The sequence below is a fragment of the Dipodomys merriami genome, unplaced genomic scaffold (assembly GCF_024711535.1).
Source record: "Dipodomys merriami isolate MVZ:Mamm:240054 unplaced genomic scaffold, mDipMer1.0.p SCAF_5, whole genome shotgun sequence".
In the NCBI taxonomy this organism is placed as follows: domain Eukaryota; kingdom Metazoa; phylum Chordata; class Mammalia; order Rodentia; family Heteromyidae; genus Dipodomys; species Dipodomys merriami.
The window spans coordinates 73,910,555-73,931,549 of NW_027206068.1; the positions used below are offsets into that span (position 1 = coordinate 73,910,555).

A 20,995-nucleotide genomic window follows, 5' to 3' on the forward strand; every position below is an offset into this window, starting at 1 on the left:
GGAAACGTTTACAGGATGCCATCTCAACCAAAAGAAGCTGGGGGCAGCGACGTGTACCTGTCATCCCCAGGGTACAAGCAGCAGACAGGAGGATCGCAGTCCAAAGCTAACCTGCGCAGGAAAAGCAAGAGCCTCATCTTAAAAATAACCTCAGCAAGGAGGGGCTGCGGTTCAATCACAAGAGCACCTGCCTAGCAAGCGCAAGGCTCTGAGTTCAGGCCTCATCGCCACCAAGCAAAGGCTTTCTGATTGTGTCTGGAAAATCATCTGATTGTTCTGATTTTCTACAGTGGAATTCAGTATGTGCTCTTGGGTAATTCACAAAAATTATACCAAAGAACATGAGAAAAAAAAAGGAAGTTCTAATCTACCTAGCCCGTCGGATCTGAAACAGAAAAGGACCCGTGATGAGTATGGCAACGCATCCTCACAAGCTTTTCACTTCTTTTCTAAAGCAATTTTGTCTGCAAATGAATTATGTACTACCAGGCTACACAGGGCCTCCGTGCCTCCACTCCAGAAAAATGTGTTTCCTTCACTTCACGTTTCTTACAGCTCAGTGGGAAGGCGGCCCTGATGCGATTTCTGATCCGGTTTCAGGCTGAGAAGTCAGTTCTCTTTCTGTCTCCAGAACACAGCAGAAGCTTAGAATCCCAAGGCTGGGGAGTTTGGTTCACACAGACACACACACACACACACACACACACACACACACACACAGAGGAAGTACATAAATCATCCTTCAAGAATGAAAATAAGGTTCCTGGATTTCTATTTTATTCTGTAGGAAAACGAAAGTCCAATCTATGAGGCCTGGTATCGCTCTGTCCATCTATGGTGCCATAAAATCACTGTAATTCTCCAAGCCATCTATTTTTTTCCTTGAAGTACAATAGTCAGAGCAGGTTGTTTTTTATGCACAGGTAACTGAAAGCAGATCCCGATCTCATATAAATTTATCTTCTCCCTGAAAAGTAAATGTATCTCAACATGCAGCCTGGCGTTCCGAGGGTAGCACGCTGGATTGAATGCCAGGATTTTGATGGACAGGCGCTGGAAGCCGGCTCTGAGCTAGAGTTAAAGCGCCCTCTAGTGGTCCTTCGCCAAAGTCCGTGAGCCTGAAACCAGCTCAGTCTAGTTCCCCACAGAAGCTTCACCCCTCCAGAATGTGGTTTCTTGCGCGCAGTGTCCAGTGCTGGGCTGGCGGTGGTTTATGGGATTGTTCGTTGAAATGGAAGGTCGCAGTGGTGGGTGCCAAGGGAGTGTTTTTCTTTTTTCTTGTTACCGTGAAGGTGATGTACAGAGGAGTTACCCTTACATAAGTCCGGTCATGAGTCCATCTCCTTTTGGACAATGTCGCCTCTTCCCTCGCTCTCTCCGTGTTTCCCTCCCATCCCCACGCACAAGTTGTATAGTTCATTTTCCACTTAGTGTCTAGAGAGGACCACTGCTGCATTTGTTCACCCTCTGCCCCTCCATGTCTGTGTTCCCCCCCCTTACCCTCCCAAAGACTGATAAACAAGATAATAAGGAAAGAAAAGAAACCTCTCGTTTCCATTTCCTGGAGTTCATTTCAATAAGTGTTATTTTATATGATCAGAGGCGCACAGGCATTGTACCTTTGTGCTCTCCTCCTAAGAGTATCCTCCTTTGGTCTCCCTGTGTGTGAATGCCGAGTCCTGTACTATTTGTCATGTGCTGGTGGATGTTAGACCTAGCTGTTGCATAGCAGAGAACACATGTGCCATTTGTCTCTCTGAGCTTACTTCTAGGTCCATGCATTTCCCTGCAAATGACATATTATTCTTTCTAATGGCTGTGTAGAATTCCACCGCGTATAGGTACCAAGTCCAAGGGAAGTTTCTTTTACCCTATTGTATCTCTGAGCCCTGGACACACAGGAGAGCCTTTGCATGTATCTGCTACAGCCAGGAATCGCTTCTGTGCACGATCGGCCTATCTGGAAGCACAGTCCTTTCTGCTCTGTGAGGTGTATTGAGTCTCATTCTCCATCCTCCCAGAGCAAACCAAAGAACTTGCCCCTTCTCTCCTAGTAAGATGAAGAAGTAGAATTTAACGTTCTGGAAGGAGTGTACATTTTCAGAAGCCATGATGGGTAGAAGAGGAGGTGGAAGCAAGAAAATCCACGTGGAATTCCACGAAGAGAAGGTATGACAGACATGAGCAATGGTTGCCGCTCTCTTCAGGCCTTCCTTCTGCTACTGCCGCCTGAAGTCAGAGCACAAATTCCACTGGGAGAATGCACCTGGCCCAGGTGAAGACAGTCTGTGAGATGCGGGGTTCTCCACTCTGGGGCTTCCGCCAGGGCCGAGGTACCTGTGCACCCCACAAATGCAACTCAGGGATTGCATTGAAATAGCAGTGCCTGCACCCTCTTTCTCCCCAGCAAACTCTGGGGACAGAAGACGAACTGGGATGCGGGTAAGATGCAGAAGAGAACCAGGGTCACCATGGGATTCTGCGCTTCTCCAATGTCGTGTTCTGGAGTGGACGTGAACGTGGGGATTGCATCCCCAAAGCCAAAGCTAAGCCACTTCCAGGCTCAGAATTAACCCCCAGTCCATTTTGCTAGAGCTTGAGCACACGTGCAATGCCAAGCGTGCATCCTGCAGACGCGCCTCCTGCCTCTCTTCCATCACTTCTCCTAGCTTGTTCTGCTTTTCTCTCCTTGCTCTCTCTGCAAATGCCTCCCAGCCTTCTCCACGTGTGACTCCTGGAAACAGGCTCTGAACAGCATGGAAATCTTGTAACATCTCCAAGGAATGGAACTTCCCAGAGACCGTCTGGGATGGAGCTGTGACATTCACTCCAGATTCTAATGCTACCCCTGTAGAACCGTGTTCCTGGCCCAATCTTCTGCCCTTTGACCTGGAACAGAATTAAAGGATGTGGTGGCTTGTCCTCTGGGAATGCCAAGGTGGAGACTCCATCCTGACTGCCACTGTTCCCTGCTGAAAATCTCCAGGCGACCTCAGTGGACACGCTAGCCTAAGAAGATTCAGTTGCTTGCTTGTTTGTTTTCTTTTCAACACCAAGGACTTTATGTTACCGTTAAAATCAATCGATAGGTAATAGATATATGATTCATGCTTTATTATAAGTCTTTTCCACAGTCACAAGCTGTGAGTGAGAAAAGGAATCTGAACCACTTAAGCTTTATTAAAGGACCCTTCAGGAAACAAACTCACACTCATTTAAATGCTGAAAACAGTACATTAAAAAAAAAAAAAGATCAATCAAGTAAAACCCGTGCCCTCAAATGCCAGACACAAAAGAATCAACCCACCCCCTCCAGGTGGCCAGCCAGCCAGGGGGAAAATGCGATCTCACGAAACGGCTTTCCAACTCTCCAAATAAATGACTTCCACCCTGGCACCAGGGAGGAAATGCATGGGAGAGATGCACAGCTGTCCTGGCTCCCCTCTCCCCTGATTCCTCCCTGTATGGCCCCCCTTCTGGCCCCTCCTGTACCCTGTATGACCATTCAGTCCCCAGGCTCTTCAGAGTCCAAACACACCAGGCCCTCCCACCAAGGCCTATCATTGGCTGCCAGCCAAGCTTGATGGCTGTCTATTTTCCCCCAGGCCCTGGGACACAGAACCCCCCCCCCCATTCCTGCTTCTCTTCTCTTTAGCAGTGCCTGGTCCTTGGATCTAGACCAGACCCAGCCAGTGCCCCATGTTAAGTGGGACTGTTCACCTGTTCGGGCCTAAGCCATCCCCAACGAGTCAGCCACACGTCTACAGGACAAACGTGTCCTGACAGCTCAGAGTGGCAGAGGTAAAGGAAGACTACACAGAAACATGGCCCTCATTTTGATGGGTTGGCCATTATCTCTGCCCAGCATTGCCATTTCCCTGACCCTGACGCCTTTCGTCTAATTTATAACGGATGGAACCCCCGCCCTGGGCAGCACGAAGCCTGGGCACATTTGTCAGTGCTCATCTTTAACAGCAGCTCGGCCTAATCTCGTCCTCTACCCCTTGTTTCCCCTTCCCCTCCCACACATTCGTTTCCTTTATTCCTAGAAAGTCATTTTACAAGTTACCAAAATGTGTTTTTGCCTGGAGCCCTCCAAGGAAAATATGCCATAAAAATAATGTATTGATGATTATTATGTAAATTGCGATCTAAAATGCCATGTGAGATGATTACGCAGAGTGGTTACTGAGGTGATTTTAAGCTATGAAAGTATATTGAAGCCATGAACTGTCCTTATACTAAATCTCTAAAAAAGGAAATCTGAAATACAATTACTAAATACCGGTTCTGACATTCTCTTTTTAATGATTTTTACGTATCCTCTGAATTTTCACTTGCACGAAAAAGACATGAACCTAAGTGTTCATTTGGGGTTTTTTTCCTTAACTGCTTTGAACCCGTTAGATAGTGTTGAGTCATTCATGCTATAATTGTTTTTGAAGTTAATTCTATTAAGGAAATGCTGTATCTGCTGAACATGAGAACTTCTCCACTCGTTTATTGATATTTATTTAAAATTAAACAAATTTACTAATACAGGAGGCTACAATGCTTGATAAGAAACGTACTCATTATCTTGCTTATGTAATTGTGATCCCTCAATCTGGGGCCTCAGACAGTACTTGTGTTTGTCCAGCAGGTGGCGTGTTAGACTAGAGAAAGCAGAGCAATGTGTGAAGGTTATTTTTTTTTTCCTATTTTGAGAAAATTTCTTTATATAAAACACAAATCGTTAATGGGCTCACTAATGCTTTTAATTGCATCAATAGGGCAGGATTTCAATTGCCCTGGATCTTAACACATAGATACTATCCTGATTACATTACTGTAATAATGATGGCCCAATGACACCATTAAAAATTGCTTATCAGGCCGGGTGCTAGTGGCTCACATCTGTAATCCTAGCTACTCAGGAGGCTGAGATCTGAGGATCGAGGTTCAAAGCCAGCCCTGGCAGGAAAAGCTGTGAAACTCTTATCTCCAATTAACCACCAGAAAACCAGAAGTGGTGCTGTGGCTCAAGTGGTAGAGTGCTAGCCTTGAGCTGAAGAGCTGAGGGACAGTGCCCAGGTCCAGAGTTCAAGTCCCATGACTGACAAAAAAAAAAAAAAATTGCTCATCGGACCCTATGTAAGCCTTGCATCATCTCCAAAAGAGAAATCAGACACTTGGAAAAAGAAAGATCTGTCTTCTAAATCCTTAATTTCCAGAATGTTATACCTTTCTAAAGAGAAATATTCCCCCACACACACACACCCCGTGAATCTGATACTAGGTCAAGGCTGTAGCTACCACTTCCAGGCTGGAAATCTTGGTAGGCCCCTAATTCTCCCTCAGCCTCCTCCTTCCCTTCTACATTTGTGAGGAGCAGACAAACTAGTCTGCACCAAGGCGCTTCCCTGCTTGAAAATCTCTGCTTGTTGGGCACCACAGGCTCACGCCTGTAAGACTCTGTCAAACCACAAGAGCCTACGATAGTCGTAAGGGGAAGTCAGGCTGGGAAGGCGGCTCAGTGGTAGAGCGCATGCCTAGCATGCATGAAGCCCTGGGTTCCATTCCTCAGTACCACACAAGCAGAAAAAGCCAGAAGGGGTGTTGTGGTTCAAGTGGTAGAACACTAGCCTGGAGCAAAAGAAGCTCAGGGATAGTGTCCCCAGGACTGGCCAAATAATAATAATAATAATAATAATAATAATAATAATAATAATAATAATAATAATCCGATCAAATCCAGGGAAGTCTGGACAGAGAGCAAATCGTTCCTCACAGGCAGGCGCCTCCAGCTCCCATCTACAAGGTCTTTACTCCCCTTGAAGTCGGGGTGCGGCAGACATCCTCTTTCCTTGCTGTGAGAGTGCAAAGTCCACAGGCCCAAGCGGAGACCCAAAAGAGGCCTGAGCACCTTCCTTAAAACCCAGTGGTAAAGCCCAGCGTGGGGCTGGTTGTAGGTTGGGTGTCTTAGCCAATAATCCCCAGGACAGGCAGGCTGCGCTCCCCGTGCTCCGTGCCGAGAGAGGACCGGGAGACGCTGGGGAGAGCCGGGCAGGGAGAGCGGACCGGACGCCATGCCCGTGGCTCTCCTCACACTGGGAAGATGCTCTTCTCCTCTGCTACCTCAGGGCCTTTGAACGTCCCTCAAAGAACTCCAGGCTCACTGGCTTGTCCACCTGCGGCCAGAGTCAGCATGCAGTGGCTCCCAGTGGAGCCATGAGCGCGGTCCTTGGTCGTTCCTGGGGCTGGGGAGAAGGCTGCGTGGCTGGTCTTGGAGTGGGTCCGGGGCTGGCAGGCTGGCACTGTAGTGATGGGTTTGGGGTTCTCAGCCATGTGACCCCAAGGAAGGGTTGGATTGAACTCAAGACTCTAGAGGCAGCTGAACACACACCCCTCCCCAGACAGCTCCTCTGTGCTCTCAAGGTTGGATCAGGCTAACTCACCCCAACCCAGGGGGCTGAAGAATCCACCAGGGCCTCCACCAACGGATCCTCACTGGGCCCCCCTCCAAGAATGGCAGTTACCACGGGAGAGTGCTCACACACGCGTGCCATCAACGCCGCTCGCCCGTGAACACCTACCACGTTCCCGTACCTCGCACACGCATCGTGAATGAACACCGTCCTGCGGGACAAAGAAACAGGCAGGAGCGCAGAGGTGCAGTCGTGGCCCAGGGCTCCTCCATCCTGGGTCTCCCTCCTCTCTGCCTGCTCTTTCCTTTTTCCCACTGTGGATGGCCCGGGCCCGAGTGGAACAGAATGTTAAGATGAGAAGGGAAAGGCGCGGCTCAGCGCCACAAACCCTCTGACCTCTGCAGTCTCTGGGGTTTCATGGATGGGTGAGGAGACTTGAGCGCATAACTAGTTCGTCTGCACGGCCTCTGCTGGAGTTGAGCCCTTGGGTTCAACATACAATAAAAGTACTCATCAAGCCGGGCATGGTGGCTCACACCTGTCATCCTAGCTACTCAGGAGGCTGAGATCTGAGGATCACGGTTCAAAGCCAGCTTGGGCAGGAACATTTGTGAGACTCTTATCTCCAATGAACCACCAGAAAACCAGAAGTGGCTCAAGTGGTAGAACCCTCACCTTGAGCTGAAGAGCTGATGGACAGCGCTCAGGCCCAGAGTTCAAGCCCCACAACCGACACCCCCCCCCCAAAAATAATACTCATCAAGGTCATGTGTGTGAAATTCAGTATCGCTGAGCTAATCCCAAGTATGGCTCAAAATTGGGATTAGGGAAAGCTGTAAGAGATCGTAGACCTTTCCCAGAGCCCCAGAGTAACTCCCCGTCAGCAGAGACAAGGCCCTACTGCGGGGGTAGGCCCTTCCATCTCAGAAGAAAGTGCTGGAAGAATCCACCCCGTCTAGGGGTTGTCTCTCTGTGTCTCTCCTAGCTTTTCCATTTCCTCCTCACAACACACCCAGCCTGACGGTGTCCCTTTAAACGCAGCCAGTCCACCCTGTGGCTTCAACATGGCTGTGACCTGAGAGACTGGAAGCTTCCGCCTGGTGGCACGGCCTACCTCCGTCTGCTTTGAATGGCTTCATGGTAACTGTTGAACAAATGAGCGTCCTGGGGCTCATGGTGTCGGGTCTTTCATTTTAATGAGACACTATTACACAATCTCTTATCACCCCTTCACTGCCGGCGAAATTACCACCAGCTAAATGTGCGGAAAAAATCACTCAGGCGGAACCCCCAAGAAATTACCTGGAAATTAGAACCCTTCTTCAGGACACACGCACTAGGGTTCATTCGAGTAGAGTCAGAACTGACAACTGCAGTGAAATGAAGGGAGGGGGGTCTCATCTGACTTTCCCCGCTTGGTGACCTGGACTTCTTCAAATAATACTCAGGAAGTGCCACTCGTAGTTATTTAATAATATCTATTCAATTTTTTTTTAAAGGTATGAAAAGTGGCTGGGAAGGTGGCTCAGTGGTAGAGCGCTTGCCTTACATGCATGAAGCCCTGGGTTCGATTCCTCGGCACCACAGACACAGAAAAAGCATGAAGTGGCGCTGTGGCTCAATTGGTAGAGCACTAGCCTTGAGCAAAAGCTCAGGGATAGCACCCGGGCCCTGAGTTCAAGCCCTGGGACTGGAGGAAAAAAAAGTATGGAAAGTCCAGCACACAGCCGTGGACACAGCAGTTGCTCAATGCACGCCTCTCTCCTTTCCTTTCCTGCCAGCGGCTCCCTCTTGCCCAGCAAAGACCACCAGAGACACAGCCCGCAGCGCTCCACACAGGGCGGGCATTGGTGGACGAGGGGGTCGCAGGCTGAGCGCAGGCAAGAGACAGAGACCACGAAGTCAGTTTAGAAACTGGGCCCAAATAGAAAAAGAAGCTAGGACAGCCAGGGAGCGAGAACCGTGTGGAGATACTCAGGCACCGGGCTGGGAGAGAACAGCTGGGGGGTGGTAGGCCCTTCTCCAGACAGGACCCCTGACCCCGAGTGGAAAATGACCAGGGCTTGCTGGCAGAGCACTAGCCCATGCGACAAAGCTTGTGCACTGGAAAAGCTGTCAATACACAGGATGGAGCGGAAGGGGGCCCGATTAGCAAGGGGAAGAATGAATGACAAGAAAATGAGAAAATGCCTAGAAACCGTGTATGTGGCCGAGAGCACACAACCAAAAAAGCCTGCCTAACACAGAAGAGCAAAGGAGGCCAGGCGGCCGCCAAAAGCCACCTCGGAAATTCAACCCATCTCAAGCTGGGCATGTATTCAAAGTACCCCCATAGAGAGCCATGGCCAGGAGGGAATGCAAAGCCCACAGCGCTCAGCCAATGAGAATCAGGGGGAGGGGGCTCACCCCACAGGGCTCAGCCAATGAGAATCAGGGGCAGGGGGGCTCACATATCACAGATCAACTGCTTGTTATAACTGCCCAGGCTGCCCACCCCTCCAACCCTCAGTCTGGTCTTTGGGGTTATAGTTATTTACCCTTGCTTTCAGTCAGTACTTTTTCATTGATGGCTTTATTAGTGAATTCACATCTTTAGATTCAATCAAATACCAATATCACTGACATACTAGATGACAGAATCAAGGTTCAAAAATGTTTGAGTAGGTCATTACTATATGTTACAACAAAACAGAGTAAAAGTTCCTACAAATAATGTAAACATGGCCATTTTTTTTTTATCTAAGCCATCAACTATATGGAGTTGAAGGGAAAATGTATAGAGATAAAGTAGGAGTTTTATCTTACTGTGGACTCGGAACAAATAACACAAAAATGACCCCTACCCCCCCAAAAAAGCCAAGTCCATCCAGGTGTAAACCCAGAGAAATTGCTGAAGAAAAGGAAGCGATTGTACTGAAGTATAACACCTCCAAGGACTTACTTCATTTCTGTGTCTTAAGAATAGCATTAGCAAGGGCTGATGTGTGGCTAGGTGGTGCAGCAACTGCTCAGGGTTCCATCCCAGTACCAAAAAGGAAAAATGAAAAGAAAAGAGAGAAAGAAGGAAGGAGGGAGGGAAAAGGAAGAAAGAGAGGAAAGGAGGGAGAGAAGGAGGGAGGGAGGGAAGTATTACTTTGGCCCTCAGCCTAAGGACACAGAAATATAAAATCTATACATAAAAAATGAATATTTTAAAGCTTGATTTATAAGCAGATATCTATTGTCTGATATATGTGTATCCTAAAATGAAATACTATTCATCCATGACAAATGATTTGGTTGTGTGATTATTGATACAGAAAAAAATTCATAATGCATTGGTAAGTCAAAATAAAGCAATGTATTAGTTGGGTTCCCGCCATCCATTGTATGTGTGTGTGTGTGTGTGTGTATGTATGTTGTGTGTATGTATGTGTGTGTGTGAGAGAGAGAGAGAGAGAAAGAGAGAGAGAGAGAGAGAACAAATGAAAGCATATACATAGGAAATTAGCATTATCACCAGATGGTATTATTCCCACAAATCTATATTAGTGTTTCTTATGAGTGTCTATATTATTTGGATCTATTTTTAAGTTCTTTAATAAGGTAAATTAAATTATAACAGATATTGCCCGGCGCTGGTGGCTCACACCTGTAATTCTAGCAACTCAGGAGGCTGAGATCTGTGGATGGTGGTTCAAAGCCAGCCCGGGCAGGAAAGTCTGTGACGCGCTTGGTTCCAATTAATCACAGAAAAGAGAAAAAAAAAAAAAAAAGAAGTGGAGCTGCGGCCCAAGTGGTAAAGCACTAGCTTTGAGCAAAAGGATCTCGGAGACAGCACCCGAACCCAGAAATCAAACCCCAAAATGGGCAAAAGAAAAAATATATATATAAAAGTTATTTCCAGAGAGAGCCGTCGCAGTGAGCCGTGGAAAGGCCGACTAGGGCTAGGCTGCTAGCCTCTTGCATTAGCTATTTGGACAACAGCAAGCAGTTACATGTGTTGGCCAGGAGATGGCGCCAAAGCAGGCTGCTAATATCTAGCCACAGAATTGGAGTAGACTTTGCTTTGGAGAACTTTTATCAGATTTAAAAGACTTAAGATTTTCTGGCAAGAGCAAGTGTTGGGTTGGTTTGGTTTTTTATTGGCCTTGGGGCCTGAACTTGGCATCTGGGTGCTGTCCCAGAGCTTTTCCACTTAAGGCTAACACTCTACCACTTTGAGCCACACCACCACTTGCAGAATAAGTGGGGTCGTTTGTTTTTTTATTATGTATTCTGGCGTTGTAGAATATTTTTTCCAAATGATGCTGTTTGCTTTCATGGGTTATGTTTTTCCAAGTTTTTTGGTTTGGTTTGGTTTTTCTTTTTCACTCTTGATGAACAGGACACTTTAACAAACACTTACAGCACCAGTTCTGCAAGTCAGACTCAAAACTTCCTGCAATCTGAGCACTTTGCCACACTTCACCTGATCCGTTCCTAGCAAGCAGGGTCGTGACCCAGCTCCAGAGCACCTTCCTTAATGAATGACTGTGGGTGGGCGAGCTAAGTAAGCCTCTTCCTGCCCTGCCCCCTGCCCTTCCTCCACAAAGAACCTCTGTCACCTCCTGAGTCCCAGTTACTGGAAAGGTCTGTGGAGAATCAGCTCTGTGAGACAGTACAGCCATGCAGGGATAAGGGGGGCTGCTTCCCTGTGCCCCTCCCCCCCCACCCTCCTAACCCCCCCCCCACCCCCCAGCTCCTGCAGGCCTGACCTGCTGCAGAAAACTCCCTCCCAAGGAAAAGGAAAGGGTTTGCGCAAGTAGACACAGAGAAACCCAGAAAGTTCTAGGTGCTCACAACTAGAAACCACCACTCCACTGTTGGTGTCTTTTTAAAAGACAACTCAGGAAAAGAAACAATGGGACCCAGGGCAAGTCAGGGCCTGCAGGGCTGCGATTCGTCCGTCTGCACTTTGTACATGGACACATGAACACAAGGGCGAGAGCTATTATCACATCACGACTTCACCCTGCCTATTTTCCTCCCTCTGTCACCAACTCTTCAAAAGAAAGCAAAGAATTTTGCCAGAAAACAGCGTCCTTTGCCCCCCCATCCCTAGACTCTAGCTCCCCCTACCTGTGGCAGAAGAAATTGCTGTCATTGAGGAAGGCCGGAAAATGAAGTTGAGTTCAGTGTTTGACTTGGCCTTGGTATGTGTGTATGTGTGTGTGTGTGTGTGTGTGTGTGTATGTGTGTGTGTACACAGCTGAAGGCGTGTAATGCGCCATAAGTGTGAGAGGACCCTAGGCACTGTTTATCTCAGGGCCCAACACTAGAGATGGAGTGAGTAGATGTTAATCCATTAAATGAGCAAGGAAATCTGGTAAATAAGTGTTTCACAAATGGAGAGAGGAGGAAGGGAGAATGGTAGGAAGGAGGAGGTCAATTGGGATACAGTCACAGAACAAAACTCCTCCTGGTACAACTAATGTACACTAATAAAAATGATCTGTACGTTGAAAGCAGCATGCCTTAAAACAGAGAGGGAAAATGTTCGTAATAAACAGACTATTTTTGCTAACAGCAACAAAAATGAGCAGAGACCTTAAAATGCATGGAAAATGTCCCCTGGACATCAAGTCACAAGGCTCGTGGCTTAATCAAGCTCAAATTGTTTTCATATAATCCCTGAAAAGCAAGAGATGGGCTTTGGTTTCTTCGGTCTGGACCCCAGACCTCTCTGAGGAAGTAAGACTTCCAGAAAGCCAGCACTCGACAATTGATGTCTTTCCCCTGGGAAGATTCGATTCCAGGGCAGGAGAGTGACATGACCATCTCTCATTTTCTCCCTGCAGCTCGACCATTACCCCTCTGTGAGCTACCATCTGCCCAGCTCATCGGACCTTCTCTTCAACTCTCCCAAGTCGCTCTTTCTTGGAAAAGTTATAGGTAAGACTTGGAGCCTTCTTTATGTATAAATGTGTGTTAAGAGCTTACTTGGATTTTGACACCACACAGCCTCCCTTCCAATGTGCTGTTTGCTCTAGACCATGAGGGTGGTGTTACAGAGAACAGAATCTATCCTAGCTTCACAGCCAGAGCAGCTGCCCAGGATGAAGACTGATCTGGATCCTCCAAAAAAAAAAAAAGAGCTTACTTGGTATAAGAATTGCAGTAGGTAATGTGGTTTTGCGTTTCTAAATTACCTAGCAAGCTTGCGCTCTCTCCGCATGCGCGTGTTCGCGCTTTCTCTGGGGTTAATCACAAATGCCTCATCTGTACAAGAAAGGCTGTGCAGTAGTGCTCAGTGATGTAGTGCAGAAGCATGACCACATAAGTCTGTGACTGAAACGAGACCAATGTCATGGGTGGGTGACTCGTCCAGGCCAGGCCCTTCTGCCCCATGCTCTTTGGTTTGTTAAAGATATTTCTTCATGATTTTCCCTTTTCCTCTCACAAGGAAGCTGACTGATAGTATTTGCACACTACAAAGGCCAAGAGGAATTAGGGTAATACGTTTCTCCCATAGACATTACTGCTGTCAGGATGAGAATACAGATGTGACAGCCCATGGATGGGTAAAGGCTTACATCATGAACCAATGGCATCGCTTCTCTCCATGGATATAGTCAGTTGGGGTCACACGTAGCTGGAGAGGGAGACGTCACTGCGTGTGTCCACTAGGTGGAGCTGCTGTGCCCCTGCTACCCCGTCAATCACTGAGGCAGTAAGTTTTGCAAAAGTTCATTCACAAAGTGGCCAGATGTGAGGCCTCCCTTAGGATAGGAGTTAAAAGTATTTATGGAACAAAGAAATAGGGTGGCTGGGTACTGGAGGCCATCATGCCTGTGATCCTAGCGATTCAGGAGGCTGAGATCTGGAGGCTCATGTAATGCAAAGTAGGCTGGACAGAAAGCTCTGCATGACTCCAACTTTAAGATGACCAGCAAAATGCTGTTCTGGAGGCATGGCTCAAGTGGTAGAGCTCCAGCTGAGTAAACATTCAAATTCTGGTAGAGGTGAAGAAAGGTGATCTTCCTGTGTTTTGCACAGGCATAGTCGGTCTTTGTGGCTCCTCACGGGATATGTATTCAGAAAGCAGCGAAGTTAGAGTTCTCAGCAGGTGGAGGTCTTGACACAGTGAGGTCAGAAAGTCATCCATCTGTCACTTGTGCAGCCCAGATGCAAGGATCAGTGGCTTCAACCACTTTGAACTAGACAAAGGCCACCTCCTGTCACTTCCAAAGTAACCACCCATAACTGTTACTGATGGTCTCTAATCTTCAAGCATGTGACTTTTCAAGCAGTGGGGGACGTGGACAGCTGAACACAAGTAATGAAAGAGGTTGTTCAGGTTTTCCTGGGGCTCCAAACAGAGAACGTGCCTTCTGGATTTTAAACTTTAGAGATGAAGAAAAATCCGCTGTGCATAAGAACCAACCATGCAACTATCAGTGACTCAACACACACACACACATACACACACATGAATGAAGACATTGCCATTCACATGAGAGGAAGTTGCCCAAGCAGAGATGGATTCTCATTGCCCCAGCAGCAAGTTCCCTCAAAATGAAAACATAGCCCATCATTCTACTCCACCCTTGCAAAGAACAAGCATTCAACAAACATTTCACGGATGAATAGTAAATAATGAAAAGATAATCAAAAAGAATATCAGTGTAGATGTGTCCTACAGAGTAATGATACTAGCACAGAGGCTGAAATCTGCAATCCTACCCATCCTATTTTCTATTTTACTCGTCAACCTGACGACAATGAAGGATAAATAATACCAGCTTAAGAATCAGGTGGAGCAGGTTAGACTTGAGTCCACACGAGTCTCTAGTTGAAATTCTGGACCTGGTATCTTATTACTTTGTTATCTTAACGTCTCAGAGTCTGGGTGTCCTCAAATAAAAAAGGGAGAATACAAATACCCACACAAATCTCCATGAGGAGAAATGATCATCTTCTTTTATTAACTAGTCTATTTGCAGCATCAAGGTTAATATAAAGTATATTTGTAGAATGTAGTTCAGTGGTAGAGTACCTGCCTGGCATGTACAAAACCCTGGGTTTAATCCCTAGCACAAAAAAAATTGTGAACTAAATGAACTATATGTTTAATAATAAGCTAAAAACTTAGCCTAGGGCTCATACAATACAAAACCTGATACATCAATAACGAAAACAGTTCCTATTGCTGAATAGATACCTGTTCTTCTGCCATATGCTGTTTGTGTAGGAATGTCTACATCCTTTCTAACACCAGCCAGACCATTGTATAAAAGAAGTAACCAAGGGTCAGATTGGTTAGGGTTTGGGGTGTTTTTTGTTGTTACTGGGCTTTTTGGCAGAGATGGAAGGGAGGATTTGACCTTGGTCTTGTTAACAAAAGCAGGATAACACTATTGACATTTGGGTAAAAGGATTCTTAACTGCAGGGCTTTCTGTACCTGACAGCATCCCCAGCCTTCACCCACTAGATTTCAAAAATAAAGGCTCCAAATGTTGTCAAATGTCCTCCAGAGAGTAAAGTCACACCATGTGGGAACCACTGGCTTAAAGTCAACCAGCTAGTCCCAGTGAATGAACCTGGAGTTGAGTAAGCACGTGACACCATGACCTAGGCTCTGGTTCCTGATCAACTCTATCTTTTACAACCACAATAAAGCAAGGATGGTTAGTTCCCCAAGATACAGTGCTGTTCATATAATCAAAGGAATCACAGATGGAAGGAAGGAAGGAAGGAAGGAAGGAAGGAAGGAAGGAAGGAAGGAAGGAAGGAAGGAAGGAAGGAAGGAAGGAAGGAAGGAAGGAAAGAAGGAAGGAAGGAAGGAAGGAAGGAAGGGAGGGAGGGAGGGAGGCTAGTTATTTAGCATCCCTTCAAGTTAATAATATATAAATATTTTATCATTTAGAATGGGCAGAACTAGGGAGGAGCATTTTTTTTAATCTTTTCTGAAAGTAACATACAACTTCAGGGAGAGACAACTCATTTGCATTTGCCAGCTATGCAAACATTCATCTAAAAGATGAATTGAATTTGCAACCGATATCTCATTTACTCCCAAAGGATTTTCAACACCCCTAGAAATTGAGGCTCCCTCCCCTAGTTGTTGCTTTGCTGTGCCAACTCCTATCAGTAATTAATCCCATAAAAGAAGGAGAAGAAGATGGATCTAAATAAATACCGTGTCTTCACAGTGAGCTCTCTGGCAAGCATTGCTTGGAAAGGATTCATAGAAAGGATAGAAGAAAGGGTACGTAATCTAGGACAGGTATGAGCTGTATAAAGGGAATGAAATAGAATTTAGGAATAAAAGTGAGACCACAGCCACGCACCAGTAACTCACACCTGTAATCCTAGCTACTCAGAAGGCTAAGATCTGAGGATCACAGTTCAAAGCCAGACCAGTAGGAAAGTCTATGAACCTCTTATTGCCAACTAACTATCAAAAAAAGCCAGACATGGAGCTATGTCTCTAGTGGTAGAGCTAGCCTTGAGTAAAAAAAGAACTCAGCACCCAGGCCCTGAGTTCAAGTCCCAGGAATAAAATTGTAAAATGAGTTCTTATATGACTCTAAGTCCTTCTAGCAGGAACTCAGGATCAATGCAAGCAAAAAAGGTTTACAAAGTAGCAATATCAGCAGCTCAAATTATGTCCTTTTCTTTTTTAATCATTTACTGCCTGAGTCACATGCTAGACCTCAAATGTCTCATGTTTAGCATCAAATGCAATGATCTCTCAAGAAATCTTAAGTCAATTAACAGAAATGTAATTTGAAGCCTGTCTAGGGGAGCGGTGCCTTCTATTAACTCTTCTTCTCCAATATTCTATCAGTGCTTTGAGTAAAGACACAAATAGCGTGTACGTTTTCAAATGACACAAGCTGAAAGGGACAGTTTAATATGCTGGATGATAAAAACCACTTCAAATTATCTTGACAGGCTGGAAAGATGGGCTGAAAATAATGAGATGAAATGTAATAGAGATAAACTTAATTCTTTCACCTACACCGAGAAAAAAAAAAAAAAGCAAACACTTAAGTACAAAACGGGAGACTCCTAGTGCCAAAGACAACCCCAGGGGATTGGTTTGAGGGACAGTTTGACACAAACCAGTGAATTTTGGTGACTGATGCTTAAATGAATCTAATACTAAGCTTTATTAATCACATTCAGCAGGATATTAATAACCCTAGAAGACCAGGAAGATACAGGGCCCATAAAAGAAAAATCAAAAGACTTGAAAAACCCAGACACCACACCCGTGGCTCACACATACAATCCCGGCTACTCAGAAAGCTGAGACCCATGGATTGCAGCACAAAGCCAGTCCCGGTAGACAAATCAAAGAGACTTTTCTCTCCAGTTAACCAGCAAAAAAAAGCCAGAAGTGGAGGTATGGCTCAAGAGGTAGAGTGCCAACCTTGACCAAAAACAAAAACAAAAAGAGCCTAAGGCTCTAAGTTCATACTCCAATACTGGCCCAAAAATAAACAAAATAAAACTGACAAGTGTCTCTATTCTGTGTGAGGTCTGAAAGGATGATTACATTTTGGGCTTCTTGACATCATAGACTACATGGATGTATCACAGATGTGAATGTAGAGGGATTTTACTACATACGGGTCATCACATCACAATAAATTCTAGGTTCTTGCATGGGTAACCTGCTCAGGAAAGCACAGGTACAACTAAAGCAACCTTGTGTTCCTATGGATCCCGGATCCTGAGAACCTGCATCAGCCACAGAATCTTGAGTGATCTGCTAGCCGTTGTTACAGAATTTCTGTTGTGAATGTTGACATCCTCTGCTACTTTGCCTTGGTAAGAAAGCCTTATTCTAGGTCTCTCCAGATCTTTCTAGAACTTTGGCTAAATCTCACATAACAGACAATGACATGTTTAGCTTTTCATTCGTCCATACAAATGGGACATTGTAACAAACATTATATTGCTCCTTGAGTATTTCCAGGCAAGGAGTGATGAACAGAAACAAAAAAAAAAAATAGATGATCTAGGCTACATTTAATTACTGATGTGAGAACTCTGGAGATCTTTTACTGCCAAAGTGCTGCTTCATTCCCATGGGATCTTGTGATCACGTGAAGAGAAAATCTACAACCACTTAAGATGAACATATTACACACACACACACACACACACACACACACACACACACATCTTTCCCTTTGCTAAGCCATCCAACCTTCAGGAGGCAAAGAGCTTCCTAAATTGTGTCTTTGTGATGACCCCTCACCTGCACGGGCTGATCACAGCTCAGAGGGAACCATGTATCCTCCACCTGGATTTCAGGTCTGACTTTGGCAAGTTACTCCTCACCTGGTGTATCTGCTTCCTCGTGTGTAAAATAGAGATGGTAATGAGCCCATCTTAGAGGATCCTGTGAAAATAACACACGTTTAGTGAGAAGTACAGTACCTGTCACATAGCACATATATAAAACGATCGGTTCTTTTTACTCCATTGGAATTGAATTTGGTAGATGTTCATTGTGTGTCCGGTCCAGGTGTCCTGTAAGTCACGGGGTATCGATGGCCTCTGAGACTCCTGGTCTCTGCCTTTGGTGGGCTTCCGCCCTCACTAGAAGAAAACACTAAAAAGGCCAATAGAAGTAGAAGGGCAATGGAAACAGAAGTACATGCGTTGGGGAACAACCAGCCCCAGTGTAGAAGAACCAGCCCCAAGTGCACTGAGACAGATGAAAGAAGCAGGCAGCCAGGTGCTGGTGGCTCATGCCTGGAATCCTAGCTACTCAGGAGGCTGAGATCTGAGGATCGGAAGTTTGAAGCCGGCTAGGCGGGAGTATGAGACTCTTATCTCCAATGAACCACCCTCCCCTGTCAACAAGAGCAGGAATGGAGGTATGACTAGTCCTGAGCAGAAAAACCTCAGGGACAGCACCCAAGCCCTGGGTTCAACCCCCAGTATGGACATATACACACACAAGAAGGAGGAGGAGGAGGAGGAGGAGGAGGAGGAGGAGGAGGAGGAGGAGGAGGAGGAGGCGGGGGGCGGGGGGGGGGGCAGATATAGGACTGCAGTGTAGTTTAGAAAGGGTTGACTTGCTGACCAAAGCATGGTGCTCAGCAATCCGGAAACACTGGTCCAGCAAGACTAATTTTGGTCCAGCAGTTTGGACAAAAGTGACTGACTCTGAGCCAGAATGTACCTGGCTTGTCTTAATATAGTACCAGAGAGTCAGACGCCCTTCCGATGCCAGGGGCTGATCGCAGAGCTCCGTGCCCCGGTCTAATGGCTTGGTGTATTTATAGTGTGCCGGGAAATCATGCAGGGAGAAGGGACCGGGGTTGCTGCGGGGCTGTCATGGCTGGCTGATGTGATGTGACCACGGTCACGTGCAGCCAAATTCAGACAAAGGGGCTCCTCACTGGCCAGTCGAGAGGGACCCGAGCCCAACCCTGAAACAAGAAAACCCATACCAAATGGCTGAGACCCGTTGGAACCGTTTGGGAACGAGGTAAAATGGAAGCTAGAACAAGAAGACAAATCTCATAATCCGTTCCCGCACCGCAGGCCGCACCGAAGCATTCTGGTTTGCAACATCAATGTCTGCTTTCTTGCAGCTCTGTGCGCTGCCATCCTGGCGGCTTTGCCTCATTTGTCTTCAGCTGGGACATCAGGACAACTGGATGTCCAAAATGGCACCCTGGCATGGCCGGCAGTGGGTCCCAGCTGGCTGGGCCTTCCTCCACATGGAGCCAGGCTCCACAAAGTAGAATGAGCATTGGAGGAGGCATCTGGGGGTCTGAGGTCCAGCCTGATATGTGGCTCCCAGCCCTCACTGCTGGCCTCTGGCCCAGTGGTGGGCAGACCCCAGGAGATGGTGCAGACAGTGCCTGAGCCACAAGCTGGCCAGGGCACTGGGTGCTGGCGGTCGGGCCACATCCAACAGACAGGCGGAGGCCAGGAGAGCATGAAGAGTATGCAGAGTACAGGGACCACCGCACGCTCTGGGGAGCCAGACCTAGAATCATGCAAGGCGGCTGAGCATGGATTTGCTTCCAGACCACGTCAGGTTCTCTCAATGGCCTCCTGAAGGTAAAAGCCAAGAAGCAAGCTTTTTGTTTGTTTGTTTCCCCCCCCCCACAAGAGAAATAACCTGATCCCATTGAATAACACCATCTGCAGAGTGGAAAATGAATAACAGAAAGGGAGAGGTTGCAGATTAAGGGTTGCTATGGTTATGACAGAGTCTCATACTGTAATGCACAGGGCAAGTTGGATACACAGAGACAAAGAAATGTCTTCATTAGCCTCTGATGACCCAGTGCTGTAGAATAATGACTAACTAAGTGTGTGGTCTGATGTGAGGGTGTCTCTGGCTTGATCATCTGAGCGTTCCTCCTCAGTCGGGCTCTGTCCTTCTCACATACAAACATGGCTTTCCACACCCCTGGCTTCTTTCTGTCAGATGCGATCAGGTGTACAGACCACAGAAGGGAATGAGCAGCAACATGTCACAAGGTAACCAGGAGCAGTGGGATACTCCTGTCATCCCAACTACTCGAGAGGCTGAGGATGGGAGAATCATGACTCTTCGCCAGCGTGGGCAGAAAACATCGAGAGACCCCTTCTCGACACAGTGGCGGGTGCTTGTCATCCCAAGGGATGTGGGAGGCTGATGGAGAGGCTCACAGTCCCGAGGCCAGCCAGGTTAGACACGCCTGAGACGCAGTCATGAGTCTCTATCCCATCCGCTGCCCTCCCTGTGGGGCAGACCATCAGCCCCACGGGCACAGCCTTGGCTTCCATCTCAGCCTCCACAGGAGCACAAAAGACTGGCAAGAACCAGAAATCTCCTTTCTTCTCTCTCCTCACATAGCCTGGCTGCCCCCTACTGATGCAGGATCCTCTGTACCATGGCCACGCCCTTGCCCTCCTCCCCACCCTCCCCCCCCTTACCCTCCCACCAAGACAAAGCTCCAGTGTTAGAAGCAAGGCTAGAACCCTCAGCCCTAGCCCTGCTCCCTCGCCCCTCATAAACATGCTTTCACTCTCTAGGCCAAAGCCTCGCTCTCTTCCGTTCCACTGCGTCTCTTCTTCTCCTCCCCATAATTCTCTTGGGATTTAAGGGTAGGCAAACAAACCATCTAGCAAATAAGTCTAAAAACCCAGCTACTCTCTGAGCTTCTTGGGCGACTGAGATGCGAAGATCTTTGCTCAAAGCCAGCCTGCACAGAAAAATCTGACATGCTCTTCTCCCCAGTTGACTTTCAAAAGGCTGGAAGTGGAAGTGTGGCTCAAGTGGTAGAGCACCAGACTTAAGCACACACACACACAAAAAGCCAAGTGAGATCCCCCCAGTACTGGCACAAATTTTAAAGTATCATACTATGATACTGTTAAAGTATCATACTATAGTTTTTGAACTTTTTTTCCCCATAGAAGAAAACATGGGGAATAACTGGGCATGAGACCTGTCTAGATGACTTCTCACAGCTGCAGGAGATTCTGAGGACACCCCCAATTTAAAAAAAAATCAGTTAGGAAAAGTAATAGAAGCAAGAGTCGCTGTAGTCCGCTTTATTTCGCGTTCTTGGGGTGAGAACCCAAGGCGCTGGGAAGGGCA

At 46.9% G+C, this 20,995-nt stretch overlaps 1 protein-coding gene across 1 annotated transcript in view; it reads left to right on the forward strand.

Moving 5' to 3' along the window:
- The window catches only part of Cntnap2 (contactin associated protein 2), a 1,671,549-nt gene that overhangs the window by 1,566,402 nt on the left and 84,152 nt on the right, over positions 1–20,995 (forward strand). Inside the window, exon 21 of the mRNA XM_069996967.1 lies at positions 12,227–12,320. Coding sequence (XP_069853068.1) covers positions 12,227–12,320 — 94 coding nt within the window. The remainder of the gene's footprint in view (positions 1–12,226; positions 12,321–20,995) is intronic.